At 42.7% G+C, this 14984-nt stretch overlaps 2 protein-coding genes across 3 annotated transcripts in view; one reads left to right on the forward strand and one right to left on the reverse strand.

The window, feature by feature from the left end:
* UPF3A (UPF3A regulator of nonsense mediated mRNA decay) overlaps positions 1-1770 on the forward strand; it is a 31895-nt gene extending 30125 nt beyond the window's left edge. For both annotated transcript variants that reach the window (XM_066577293.1, XM_066577299.1), the window contains exon 10: positions 1216-1770. In XM_066577293.1, coding sequence (XP_066433390.1) covers positions 1216-1368 — 153 coding nt within the window. In that variant the 3' untranslated portion in view covers positions 1369-1770. The remainder of the gene's footprint in view (positions 1-1215) is intronic.
* A 2594-nt stretch (positions 1771-4364) lies between these two features.
* LOC136577397 (F-box only protein 36-like) overlaps positions 4365-14984 on the reverse strand; it is a 33128-nt gene continuing 22508 nt past the window's right edge. The window contains exons 3-4 of the mRNA XM_066577302.1: positions 10629-10801; positions 4365-4529 (exon numbers count right to left, since the gene is read on the reverse strand). Coding sequence (XP_066433399.1) covers positions 4365-4529; positions 10629-10801 — 338 coding nt within the window. The remainder of the gene's footprint in view (positions 4530-10628; positions 10802-14984) is intronic.

The raw sequence follows: 14984 nt of genomic DNA on the forward strand, positions 1-14984 counted from the left end.
ATCTTTTGAGCAATCATCTTTGAGTGTAAATGCAGCCTTAGTCAGCATTGCATACTGTATAACATATGCTGTATTTCCTGGTCATTAGAAGATGGGTAAAGCTAATTATCTGCAGGTACTGAAAATTATATCACGATTTCAACTGGGAAGTGTTCGGTTGGTCTTTTCATTGGTGTAGCTTTCTGAATTATATTCCAACTTTCAAACAAATTCGAGTTTAAGTTTTAGTTAAATGAGAAATAAACTAAGGAGGAAACTTTTCAATACACAGTAGTTTCCAATGGTCTCCCACATGCTGTCTCTTCTTCCAGGCACTGCTTCTAAAAGGAGCCAGTCACTAGGTTTTCCCCTTTTGAACCATTGAAAACAGTATATCAGTCAGTAATGAACAAACATATCTCTTTTAATGAACCTGGCATGCTGCTAGAAAAACTGTTCTTAAAACTCCCACGCCATTTGTTATTTAGTTCAGAATGGTCAAGTGGGCATAGCACCACCGTTCTAGTGGTGGCAGTGAAAACTGATGTGTTTGCCCACAGCAGGACAAAACCAGCTGCGCATGTGCTGCTCTCAGGATGCACAGTGGAATCACAAGTTCTTGAAGTACCTTGTGGGTGATGTAGAGACTTCATCCACATCAATCAAAGGGATTGAAGCCATGTTTACAGAGGAGACAGTGGAAATGGTCCGGGTACATTCACTGCACAATTTGGAACTAATTAACATACAGAGGAGGAGTTTTAAAATCAGTTTTTCTGGAGGTATGCTGGGATTATGGCCATTGAAAGAGACATGTTTAAAAGGCTCACTACTGACTTACTTCTTTCAATGGTTCAGAAAGGGAAAACCTGATGACAGGTTCCCTTTTACACTTGCCACATCTGCAGCAGGTTTTATAATAGCCCATTGAATATTGCTGGACCCACTTTACGTGCTGTTAACATGGAACACTGCCGAGGTCTGTAGCCATTTTTCCAATGACTTCCTAAGATTCAAGAGGGAGAAGTGATGACCCTGGCAGAGGAGAGCCATGCCAATCAGCATCTGGCATGAAAACGCTGTCCCCTAATATAATAGCTAATATTTCCCTAATGTGAAGCTTCACTTCAGTAGTGGCTTTTGGTATTCAATGTTATGCAATGAAAAATGGTTCTGATTATGAATTGACATGGCGAATCATAATTGTATGACAATAACTCTCTTAACCTTTAACAGGATCGCCCGGCCATGCAGCTGTACCAGCCAGGAGCTCGCAGTCGCATAACTACAGGATTTACAAATAAATATGTGGAGGAACCACCTTACATGAAGAATGATGCAGACAACATGTCTGGAAGAAGCTCAGAGAAGAGTGAAGATGCCGGATAAACCACAAATCCTGGATAGAAAAGTATTTATGCAAGTGACTCCCCTTTTGACTATTAACAAAAGAAGCTGAAGCCAAACCACATGTTGCCTGCCTCATTCTTCCCCTGGAAATGGAGTGTAGAAAAAATGTTTCATATTTTCTGCTATCCCGTTTTGTGCCAAAGAGCTCCTAATAAATTGTTCCACAGCCCATTTACTAAGGTCATGTTTACGTTTCAGGGATGGAAAACACTACCAGTAGCTTTGAGCAATCTTTAGATTTATCACTTTTCTTTCATGTGAAATGTTAGTCGATCGAACAGAATGCAGAAATAGCACATTTGGTTTCCTAGATTCAAGTTGTATCGATGTTTTTAACAGTGTACCTTAGTGAGGTTAGTGATACTTGCAGCATTTCCCCTGTTTCCGTATGCAAGTAAATAAAAGTAATACTGTACTAATGTGCTAGCAGTCTGTGTAGACATATTTATTCTACATCAGTTAGGTATCAACATTTAATGCTGTAAACTGCAGTAAATTACAATTAGGAATTTGGTTGATATTTGTATATAGAATTTAAAGAGCATTTACTGTTATAGAAACAAAAAAATGACAGGTAGTTATAAAAAAGAGCTTTGAAGCACCCTGTGATTGCCTAAAACAGTCAGGTCGTCCACTATCCCACCTCCTTTTCCAGTTTTGCTGAGCTGAGCAGTCCAATGGGTGGTCCTATTAGTGATTGATAGCTACAGGGGATGGACAAAAATATGGAAACACCATATGAAATGCATGCCTTAAAGGGGTTCTGTCATTAGAAAAAAAAACTATACTTACCTATTCCTCCCCAGGAGACTCCTTACCACATCTTCTCTCCGCCAATCTTCTCTTGTCTCCTGCAGTCCCCCCGGGTCACCTCACCTCCAGCCGGCCGATTCTTCTTCTTCCGGTGACAAAGCGTCCATTCACAGGCAGTCTGCTTCCTGCAGGGCAATGTACCCAGTCACTAGTGATGTAGTGTTCACAGCCTAGCAGGGAATGCAGAGCTATTGCAGAGACTGCGCATGCCCGCTGTCTCTCTGCAATAGTATATGAACACTCGTGGTGAGACAGCGTGCATGCGCAGTATCGCAATAGATCGCATTCCTTGCTAGGCAGTGAATGTTACGTCACTAGTGACATAGCCTACACTGACCTGCCAGGAGAAGAATGTCAAGCATGGATGCTCCATAACAAGAAGAAGAGGATCCGGCCGACTTGCAGTAAGGTGACCTGGGGGACTGGAGAAGATCACCGAGGAGAAGATGTGGTAAGAAGACTGCCTGGGAAGGAATAGGTAAGCATTGATTTTTTTTTAAATTGCAAACCCCTTTAAGTTACATGGGATTATAAATCATATTTCATGTGGTCTCTAACATGTAGAGACTGATTTTAAGTGGAGGTAATATGACAGATGCTGCTAGGCTGAAGTGAACATCTGCCTGAGCAACAAGGTTCAATTGGGTCATGACTTTGAGCCACTCAGCTGCTGTTGCCAGCTGGCTCCCAAAACCACCCAGAGCAGGGCAAGAGGTGAAGTAAACACAAATTTGGTGGGAAAGCTCTCAGCCAAGCAGGGGTCAAAAGGTCAACTCGGTGCTAATGATTAAAACCGCCATGCATTTCATATTGTGTTTCCATATTTTTGTCCAGCCCCTGTATCTCCATAGTCATACACAGATATCTGTCAGTTACTGATAGGACCGCCCATCTGGCTGCTCAGCTTAGAATCAGCAGAGATATATATGTATAAATTACAAGTTCTACTGAATCTTTCCCCATAAAACTATATACAATCTGCTCAGCTCCTCCTGTTCTATAACATCATGCCTGCAGTCTGGACAGCGTTCAAGCTGACAGAGTCCCTTTAAAGTAAATTCTTCATTTTATTAACAGTCAAAACTAAATAAGACACTTATATTATACCAAGGATGGACATTAAAAAAGATCACACGTAAGAATAAATACCTCAGATAAAATCCAAAGTGTACAAAGACTGAATGAAATGAGATAGAGGAACAATTATATCACAATTTAGCAAATTTAGCATCTTTTTAATACATCCCAATAATCTTTGCTGTTTTCACATCATTTTCAATTTCTTGTTTTTACTTTGTGCACTGTGCAATCATTTCCGAAAGCTGCATGGGAACAGCTGTCGACAGGTCTGTATTCAAGAAGTGTTCTCTCACTGTAGTGGTCACCTGGCATTCATTACTCAGCAATCATTTGCCATTTATGCACAGATGCCAGTGAGGCCTGTGATGGGTGAGCGGGCACATGAATGCTGCAGTCACTTGTAGGACTGGACCAGCTGGACCTTTATCTGCCCCGTCATTTTATTATTTCTTTTCAATCTCAGAAAACCCCTTAAAGAACCAAACAAATACAAATAATATGAAATAGCTGTGAATGGACTCTCTATTCAGTCCCACTCATTAATACATGGAGTTTCAATGAACACATTAGGTATTTAAGGTTAGTATGCTTACTAATATATCAATTTTCAGAGCTGCAGGAACATTCAATTCAACATTTGCCAAATCTTAGTGAAGAGTGGCGAATGGAAATGATACATATTCATGATAACAAGAGGTGGGTGGCAGAACTGTTTTTGTAGGAGAAATATCAAGAGGCAGCTTGTACAGATTGCCAAGTGTCAGCACTAGAGATGAGCGAGCGTACTCGCTAAGGCAAATTACTCGAGCAAGGGTGAGTTGCAGGAGTGAGCAGGGAGGTGCGGGGGGGAAAGAGAGATCCCCCCCCCCCCCCCCCCCGTTCCTCCCCGCTCTCTCCCGCCGCTCCCCGCCGGCACCCGAATCTTTTGAGACGAGCGGTCATGTACTCGAAAAAGGCAATACTCGCTCCAGTAATTTGCCTTAGCGAGTACGCTCGCTCATCTCTAGTCAGCACCCATTGCAGAGTATAGGTAAACTACAATTACTACAGCCATGCCTTACATATTACTATTAAGCATTGTTTTAAAAAATGGTGTTTCTTCTTCTTCGCATCCACACTGGACCTTGCGCCTTCTGACTGAGCTGCTTTGTCTTCATAGAAACAGAACTGCTTTTTCGGTTAACAGAACCAGCAGTTATTTCATTTCTTGGTCTCATTTTTTCCCAAAATTCTTCACTGCTGCATAGCTGTAATAATATGAACACCCTACATGTCAATATACATAACATAACAAAACAGTTCTGTGTCCTAAGGCCACTCTCACAGAAGCATACGCTGTACTGAGCCTCCGTTCATTTCAATGGGGCTTCTCAGGCGAGCGTTATAGTGAATTGTTTCTAACGTGCTAAAACGAATATCGTATGTTTTAGTTTCGTGCGTTCATTGTGTTTTTAGCGCACTACATCACCCATTGCAATGATGGGGTGAGTTAAAAACGCTGTCAAACGCAGTTGAAAACGCCATGCTAAATCGCTGCATTTAAATACACGCCGTTTTTACAAAGGCCAGTGTGAGAGCAGCCTTAGAGCTGTATATACAGCGGGTACTGCGTGGTAATATTGAAGCTATTGTTTCCACAACGAAAAAAGGCTAGAATATAAAAGTTGTTTGAAAAGTTAGTGAGCATTTAATGTTTGTACTACCCAGATCTTTGTACACAGGGCCCTCTCCAGGTTTACATGGGCCCTGTGGCAAGAGAGTCACAGTGGGCTCATTTAATCATTGATAGACCAAGTCTGCTCCTTAGTAATTAAGGCATTGATGTGCTCTCTCAGTAAATTACATGTCCCACTACTGTGCCACAGTAATAAAATAGACATCACCCCAGGTGCCCCAAGCCTTCCTGAGGCAGAGTGTGAAATGATACCCCCACTCTCCTGCAAAAAAAACACTACTACACAAGATACCCAACACATATTAGGCCCACTGAGACTCGTCTGAAATTACAGAGACACTGTGCGTATAGAACTGCCCTTCGTTAATTTATTTTATTCACATCAAGAATGAGAGTAACCCGCTATATACTGCTGCAGGGCGGGTTAATAATATTGGGAACATACATTTTTGTCCATTTGATTATTTTATAAAAAGGCTCTGTTCACATCTGTGTGTCTTGATTCTCCGCTCAACTCTACAGCCCCACTGCAACCTATCTCACGTGAGTTTCCATGGAGATCCGACCGTGCATGCGTGCGGCAGCTCCATTCAATTTAATGGGCTGACAGAAACAGCTGAGCGCTATTTGATGTTTGATGTATTTTACGAATTAGGTTTTTAACTCCATTATTCTAGTGGCCCTCAACAAGAAATTTTTTCCTCCTAAGTGTGCCCAATAGTAATAATGCCTCCAGTAATAATGGTGACCCCGTCAGTGGACCCAGTAGTAATATTTACCCGGTTAGTGGTCACAGTAGTAATAGTGGCCCTAGTCGTAAAATTCCACCCATAGTGTCCCCAGTAGCAACAGTGCTGCTGTTAGTGGTCCGAGTATTAATAGTAACCCCCATAGTGGCCTCAGTAGTAATAATATACAAACTTAGTGGAACCCAATACTATCAAACACTTAACTCACTCCTGTAGCTCTCATCCACTAGCTATCTGACTGTAACCTCTCCGATCAATGTCTGCACTGAATACAGGTTGGCATCTCTGTGCACGAACACAGGCCAGCGAGAGAAGTCATCAGACACAGTCTGATTCCAGGAGCAGTGGCTGCCAGACAGGAGCTACAAATGGAGTTAAATGGTTGATGTGTCGGGTTGCTGGCCAGTTGGCAGCTAACAATTATTTTTTACTGGCCTTTAGACTTAATTAAGACTTAGGCCGGCTGTCCACGGGCGATGCAGTATCCCGCGGCGAAGCTCTGCCGTGGGAGCTGCTGCCGCATCTCCACCAGTCAGTCCTATCTAATAGATAGGCTGACTGCGGAGAATCGGGGCAATTCGCAGCATGCTGCGAATTGCCCGGCGCGAGCGGAGAATCGCAATAATTCTCCGCTCGTGGACAGGTTCCGGCACTTTCCATAGCAACGCTATGGGAAGCGTCGGCCGGCGTAATTCACTGCCGCGGACAGGGGGCCTTAAGAGGGCAAGCTGGATGGATGATATCCTTCAGGTGATGGACTGAACCTTGTTGGAGTTGGGGGTGGCAACAGGAAGCTCTGGCTTGGACTGGTCCACGAGGTCACAAAGAGCTGGAAGACTTAATTAGCTGCCGGGCCGGTGACTTACTGGCTCGATGACAACCCTAGTATCACCCCTCTGAGGTGCTGCAGACTGCTGCCTGAGGCAGGTTGTCTCATAGTAGGGGCGCCCCTGTCCATCATGCTTCTGCAGTCTCCTCAATCCTCTGCCTTGGCCTCTTCTAGCTAGGTTTGTGCATAAAGATGAAGGTGGTGCAATGACGTCTCACACCACCTGTGTGATAGAGAAGACGCTGAAACAGTTAGCACTCAGTTTCCGGCAGAACTGCTGTCATAGTCCATTGTATCCACTTATTAAAGACACAGAAAAATTGATTTTAAAGAATGAGGAACAGATCAATCCCACCCTAAGTGGGCCTCCTGGACTCTGTGGGCCTCGGCACCTGCCTGTGCTTGCCAGGTGATGTCATCAGTTTACTTTGTACACTATGTATTAGCCATGCAAAGTGGGACTATGCAAAACATTCTCCAGCATATTACATTGTACTGTATGTCTATAAACTCATAATAAGCATGCTTTGTTCTGCTTTGCCTTGATGCCGCCCCTCCTGCACCAATGCATATTAGTGTATACTACATTTTAGGGATGCTTGAAAAAAAAAAAAAAAGATTGAACAATTGTATGAGGTCAGAAGCCCCTGAGCTTGTCTGCTCTACAATACACAAACCATGGGTAGGATGTTTCTGGAAAAAATTTCAAACTATTCCTTTAACGCCTTCACAACATTTGCCGTATATTTACAGTATGGTATCACAACAGGACCCTGGTTGTACCTGACCCAAGGGTTTAGATGCAACAACCAGGTTTAGAAATAACTATGATCTCAGCCGTTTATATCCTTGGGCTACCTGTCCACGGGCGTTGTGGTATCCCGCGGTGGATCTCCGCCACGGGAGCCACCACCGGGCAGCAGGAGCCAGCTGCTGGATCTCCGTGGTGAGCCTATCTGACAGATAGGCTCACTGTGGAGAATCGCGGCAATTCGCAGCATGCTGCAATTTGCCGGCTGCGAGTGGAGAATCGCTATGATTCTCCGCTTGTGGACAGGGGGGCTGCGCTTTCCATAGCAATGCTATGGAAAGCGTGCACTGCGTTCTCTGCGGCCGGATTATCGCTCCGGGGAACGCAATGCAAAAACGTCCATGGACATGCAGCCTTAGATGCCTTGGTCAATAGTGACCTCAGCATTTCTGTGGTTTAGAGAGGTAGTGAGCTCCTTCTTTACCATATATGTAAAAAACATATTATGTACCTGCCTGAGAGAACAAATTAAAAAAGAATTCCCCCATATAAATAAGTCAGCAGTCCCTTACCTAGGCATCAGACTAGCTCTTCCCCTTGAGGAAATACCAGACAAAAACCTTAATAATATCCACGACACTACTCAGAACTAAATTCCTTCGCTAAGATGGAGCCTTCCTGGTTGGGAAGGATCATCTTATATAAGTTGATGATCTTCCCAAAAATGCTATACATTCTGTGTACCCTGCCACTTCCCAAACCACAAAAACTTAAAATCCCTACAAAGACAAATGTTAGGTTTTATATGGGGAAATAAAAGACCTAAAGTAGGAGCCTCCATAATGTACGGCTCAAGAGAGAGAGGAGGGTTCGGGATACCAAATTTGCAGGCCTACTGCCAAGCAAATCTAATTAAGCAACTTAGACCTAACGTTTTTCCTAAGGTATGGTATTAGCTGGCCGCAATTATTAAGACACATAATAAGGGGCAAATCCTTAAGAAACTTACTCATAGCGGTGTCTCTGGCTCCCTCTTTCCCTATCTTAGAGTGCCCCTCCATCAAAGCATCAGTGATGGCCTGGCTTCAACTCCTACAATTCGCCAGGAGCAGGTTACCAAGAAAAGAGTGCCAGTACCAATAGAGATCCTGGAGCTTTATTCAGAATGCCTAACACTAGCCTCATGGAGGGAAAGAGAAGTGACGCTCCTCTCCTACCTCCTAGAGAACTCCAAAATGAAATCTTTTCAGAGCCTCAGGGAGGAATTCAAACTACCTGAGAATAAAGTAGTTAAATACCTACAAATCAAAAACATTATTACTAAATTAAAACACTAGATTAAAAAACACTAGAGCTTCACCTTTCAACCTTAGTCTAAAACACTTAGGCCTCCTGCACACGGGCGTACTTGCATTGTGGAGTCCGCGGCAGGCGTCCACCTCCAGAGTCCGCAGCAAATACAGTCCCATAGCATTCAATCGCAAAGCTATATTCCATCTCCACGAGTGGAAATCGTTTCCGCTCGCAGAGAAGAAATCGCAGCATGCTGCGATTTTGTGCGTGTAACGCACAGTCGTCCTCCATTGAAGTCAATGGAAGCCTTCCGTCCTGCGGTACTTCCACAGTGAGCACTGCAAAAGCATCATGGGCTACGCGTCACCCCCCAGCGCCGTCGGCTACTGAGCATGCGCGACAGAGTGCCGGCGGGCACATCCACAGTGCTCGCAGAAGACACTGGACAGGTAATTGAAGGTCACCGGCCAGGCAGCGGGTGGAACTCCGCTGTGGGAATTCAGTTTTCGGGATCCAACCGACCCGTGTGCAGGAGGCCTTATACAAGATTTTTAACAAAGAAGCAGACAGAATAGGAAGCTGTAAGAAGGCCCATATCCTCATCTGGGGAGGGATCTAAACACCACATATTCTACAGAGCAATGGTCCTGGGCTTTCACATGGGCCCACAAATCCACACTATGCGCTAGTTTAATGGAAGTACACTACAAAATCGTCATAAAATGGTATTCACCTTACAGATTAGCTTCTCTCTTCCCGAAAGTTACAGCTGAGTGTTGGATAGCCTGTGGGGGCCAAGGCACCCTACTCCACATCTTTTGGAATTGTGAAAAACTATGCCCACTCTGGAAAGAAGTTTTCAAGATAATTAAAAAAAATAGCAGGCTCAAAAATCTTCCCTAATCCTCAACTGGCCATCCTCCTATTGGTCTCTCACATCTTTGATTCAATAAAGCATTCAATAGCTAGGAACTAGAGATCAAGGGACCCCCTCCCCCCCTTATTCCAAGCGATAACTGATGGAACATGGAAAATACGAAATAATATTTGGCCTAAAAAACAACCGTTTTCCAGCCCATATGGAGTCATAAAAAAACCTTGGTGGGATCTATCTGCATGATAGACTAAAATCAAGGAATGAAAAGTTTCCATGTACACTTAATAATTAATTCAATCCTTAGTCTGTATATTTACCTTCACTGAAAGCCAATCCTATGTTATACTTGATTAGTACAAAAGGGAAAGGCTGTTCTGTTTGTTAGCCAGGAAAGGGTGTGGTCAAGCTTCATTTTTGGGTTGCTCTCCAACAAGATTATCCTCCCCCTTCCTGCTTGTCCTAACTACCACACATAGGCTTCTTTTACATGCTGTGATTAATTATTCACACAAGCAGTCAATGACAGCATTCGCTCAAGCAGTCTGTTTAAACAGGCACATAAATAGTTCGCAGTGAATGTGAAGGACTACACGATCACTCTTCTCTCGCAAAGATGTACAAACAATTATTATTATGTCTGCTTAAAGTGAACAACGAATAAGAAGCGAAGAAATTTTCAGTCAATTAATTGTTGGCTGCGGCTACATTGAACAATTATTGCTCAAATTTGCACTTCAAACAATTTTTTTTTTAACAATAATCATTCCGTGTAAAAGGGCCTTCAGTACAGTATATGAAATGTTACAACAGCTGTAGAAAGTTGTTGTAACCTGCAGTGAAGGCAGAGGAGATGTGGGGAATCTGCAGAAACTAGGTTAGGATCTGCCTATGATTAGTGAGTGTGCAAAGAGGGGCTTTCAATCCTGCAACCCCTCTTTGATAGACAATGGATCACCCACCTGGTCTTTTTGAATCCCTTGGTTATTTCAGGTAGTCTCATTGTCTAACTGTGGGATAAGCAGCGTCTTGTGCAGGAGACCTGAGGCTGATGCCCTGACAGTTCTATCTATCTCACCTAGACTCCACTATATGAGAAGCAGTAGGGCAAGCAGAGCAAGTTTACATTTATTAAAATATGACCTTTGGAGGGCCAACATCAGTTTGCATCTTACCTTCTGGAAAACTTTGCAGGTTTCTGACAGCTGCTTAATGTCTTGTGTATTAAGAAAGGATAAGATACGTATCTTGAGGCTATCAGGTATCCGAACAATGAAATCAAATTGTCCTCGGCACAAATTTAATACATATTCTATTGTGTCCTTGCCAAAGATCTTTTCTAATGGTTCTAGATAGGTAAAAAAAAGCAACACTGTTAATAATTTAATATGAAACTGAGACAAGGAAAATACTTTTTCACAGAAAGAAACATGTTCTTAATAAATTAAATATTGATTTGGTAGTGTTTAAAGGTTACCCTCACCCTGACCCAGCTATGTACTTATTGCCAGTGGAGCAAAACATCTTGTTCAATGAGCATCAATCTGTTTGATTAAAAACACTTTAGAACACATTATCATTATAAGCATGCATTAACCCCTCCCTCACCCCCTCCCTCCCTCCAGTTCTGTTGTGGCCATGGACATGATTCTTGGCTTTAAAATGAGACTAAAAGCATTTCTGCAGCTTTCATTTAACTGATTCTACTGCTGTTTGAAATGGGGTCAAGCGGAATATACTGAATGTACAGCTGTAACTTCAAGCTGTGTGCAGAGCAGGGGAGGGGGCCAGAGGGAGATAAGCAGGTAGCAGAGGAGTCTGACCCAGGGGAGGGTTATGAACCAAGCAGGTGAGAAAGGCAATGTGTCCCTCAAAACATTGCTTGGACACTGGTGTCTGTGGGAGTGGAAGGCTTCAGCTGTATAGGGATCTCTATATAGCATCTCACGTTTGAACATATTCATATGGATTGTCAATAAAAAAAAGAATATGTTCTTGTTTGAAGACTACTGTGAATGTGAGTAGTTTATTTGAAGATATTGCCTATTATGTGCTTCATTTTCAGACTTTGTTTGGACATATCAAAACAGTGCCAAATGCCTGAGGGCTGCCTCTCCATCATTGATCATGTGACTGCAAGGGAATTAAACAGAGGAAACTTGCTAGCCCCTTGTGGTTACATGATTGCTGACACTTGACAACAAACAGGAAAGAAAGGTTAGGGGCTGGCCTAGTAAAAGAACGGAATAATAGTGACAGACCCTTGGAGTTACGGCTCTTTTACATGCAACAATTATATCGCTCAAAATTTGTCCAAACATCCGAAAATGAGCGATAATCGGTACACGTAAACGTGGGCATCGTGCTCTTTTCGCTTAAATGATGGATTTTGGTTCACTTAAAATCCATCATTCTGCCACTGAAAGACTAAGGAAATACATTACATTTGAATATATTTCGCTCATCTTCCAAAAGACCGCAGGATGTTATCCCTGCAGCATGTTTATGCTAGCTGTGAAGAGAACAATGGAACAATGGAATGTGTCAGAAGCTGGGGGGGGGGGGGGTGTTTAAACACAAGCTGGGCTCTGCAAACAACTCATGCCTGTCCTTTTACATGCAAATGAAGATGATAAAGTGTAATGGTTATTAACATTTTATGCAAATAGATAGCTAAATCTTTCATTTATTTGAAAGATTATTTTTGCACATAAAAGGGGCCTTACATGTTGCTATCTCGTGATGTCATTGAATGACTGTGATTGGCTAATGCAACACTGGCTTTCATTGGCTGACGCCGCGCTGAGTTAGCCAATCAGAGCATTGGCTTTCTGGAGGCGGGGCATTCAAGCCTGCAGCAGCGCCACGGGAGGGGAGTGTTGATTTTTTTTTCCTATACCGTATTTCTGGCGTATAAGTCGACAGTTGGGGGGTTGTCTTATACGCCCAGTCGTCTTATACGCCGTAAAATATGGTAGTTATTTAAAATTACTGATGTCTAGTTAAACTTAGCCATCAGTAATTTTTCTTGTTAATTGCACCAATCTGGGCCATAATCTAATTTTTCTCCGTTTACACCGCTTCTACATGCTCCATCAGAACATCATCCCTTGATCCCACACTATCCCCCACCCTCCATGCATTCAATATCTGTACCGATACAGGCTGGTGACTGACTCATGCAGCTTTATGTATACTACTCTTTTTATTTAAAAGATGGCTGAACTATTGTGCTGAACAAACACCCAGATATTTTCTTAGATCGCAAGCCCTTGCATGCAGGGCATCGACTTCTATTCTTGAAATTGTTTGTTAGTATAAAATATGTAATGTCTGAGTTTGTCTGTTCATTGACCATTTGATTTGTAAAGTGCTAGTCAGATGGCCCAGGTGGTGGGTATTTTGTCGATATGACCATCCAGCTTCTCACATGCCAATAATGCGCCCCCTCTCAAACTTTATTAACTGGGTGAAATTTCTTTGATTGAATCATAGAGGCAGCTAGTGGTCAACAAGCTCTAGACATGGGGAAAAAGAGGTCCATCACACACAAGTAGTCGCTGAGAACCTTTTTATAGGCAAAGACTGGAACCGCTTTTAGGGCCTCAGGTGACAAGACCATTCATCTAATCACACCACAACTCTAATCATTTACATACCTACCTGAGATGTAACTGCATGCTGAGTTTTGTAACAAAATGACAACTCCTTCTAGGGGCTAGAAGCATAAAGAAAAGCACAACTGGCTAATTTACAAGGATGGTTACATGAGATTACTTGAAGTGCAAAGAATGTTTGTCTTTATAAATCTTGGCCCTTACAAATCCTAGTTAACTGCAAAGTTAGCTTTAATCTCAACAATCCAACAACTGAAATCTTTATGAACCAAAATTATGGCTCAATCAGCCATCATCATCTGCACATCTAAAAGCTTGTGAAATCTCAGCAGAGCTGCAGAAGGAAACATTTGAAAACCTCACATCAAAACACAATTCAGCATATAAAGAGAAGACAATTAACATTTTAATTGTCTGTTATCTTGCAAAAAATCATCCTTCCTTGGATGTAGACAATGTAGTTTAATTACAAATGATACATGGTGTTGATGTGCTGTTCTCTACTCATGTTACAGAGCAAAAAGAAAACTAAAATAACAGAGTGGGGCTTATTTACTATTCAAAATACGACTATTTTCTGATTTAAAGTACCCCAAAAAAGGGTTTTACATGCTTTGCGCCACATTTACTGTGTTTTTAGACACTTCTGGTCAGTTTTTCCGACAGTCAACAGATTTATCATTGAACAGAGCTACTGTGATAAATCTGGTGTATTTTAAGACTGTTTATTCTGATGGTCCCTTTAGACAGGATGAACTGTCGGGCAAATAATGCCCAACAGCTCGTCCCAGTGATACTTGCTCCTGTGCTGTTACACAGGAGCGAGCATCGTTGGCATCGCTCACAGCGATACCGGAATGGAGATGGAGCGGGTTGGGGTGAAACCCACATTGGAGACAGCCAAGAATTATTTTTTGGGATTTGGTCTGTTTGGAAAGCCCAAAAGGCAAACAGAACTACTGGTGTGCATCTAGACTGTTTTAATTCATATGGCCTATCAGTAGAGATGAGCGAGCGTACTCGGAAAAGCACTACTCGCTCGAGTAATTTGCTTTATGCGAGTATCGCTGTGCTCGTCCCTGAAGATTCGGGTGCCGCTGCGGCTGACAGGTGAGTCGCAGCGGGGAGCAGGGGAGAGCGGGCGGGAGAGAGGGAGAGAAAGATCTCCCCTCCGTTCCTCCCCGCTCTCCCCTGCAGCTCCCCGCTCCGTGCCGGCACCCGAATCTTCAGGGACGAGCACAGCGATACTCGGATAAAGCACATTACTCGAGCGAGTAGTGCTTTTCCGAGTACGCTCGCTCATCCCTACCTATCAGCAATATAAAAAAAGAAACTTAGGTTTTGCATCTAATGAAATTACTGAAGGAAAAAACTGAAAGCATAATTCTACTGTAATCTGGCATTGTTTAAACTGCAGTTCATGGCGCCATCATAGAAACCATTTTAAAGCTTTTATGGAAAGCAAATATATAATTTACAGTCAATGTCGCAAAAGCAAAATTGAATTAAAAACAATTGCTACTTCTGTGGGTATTCAGTTGACAAAAGTTGGCTGAATTTTAGACATTCAATGGCTATCAAGCAGCTTTATACAAGCCGTATGGAACAGTTACCCTGCCTTATCCAATCATTTTAGGGAAGCTTCTCAGGGCATAAGACAGATGGCAAGTGAGAGGTCAAAATACCCTGGACTTTATGAACACCCCGAGTCAATTTATTGTTTTAAAGATCTTGTTCTAATGTATGATGTTCCCACCGAACGGTCCATTCATCATTACAGCTACAGAACAGAGTTTGCACATGTACTCAGGCAAACAAACTGGGCAATCTGTTCACATACTACTCAAATTGAAAGACAAGCTTGGTTAAAAGGAATGTGAAATTAAGGATGTTGAGTCAAAAATTGAATTTAAA

The sequence above is a fragment of the Eleutherodactylus coqui genome, chromosome 1, assembly GCF_035609145.1.
Source record: "Eleutherodactylus coqui strain aEleCoq1 chromosome 1, aEleCoq1.hap1, whole genome shotgun sequence".
NCBI classification, from domain to species: Eukaryota; Metazoa; Chordata; class Amphibia; order Anura; family Eleutherodactylidae; genus Eleutherodactylus; species Eleutherodactylus coqui.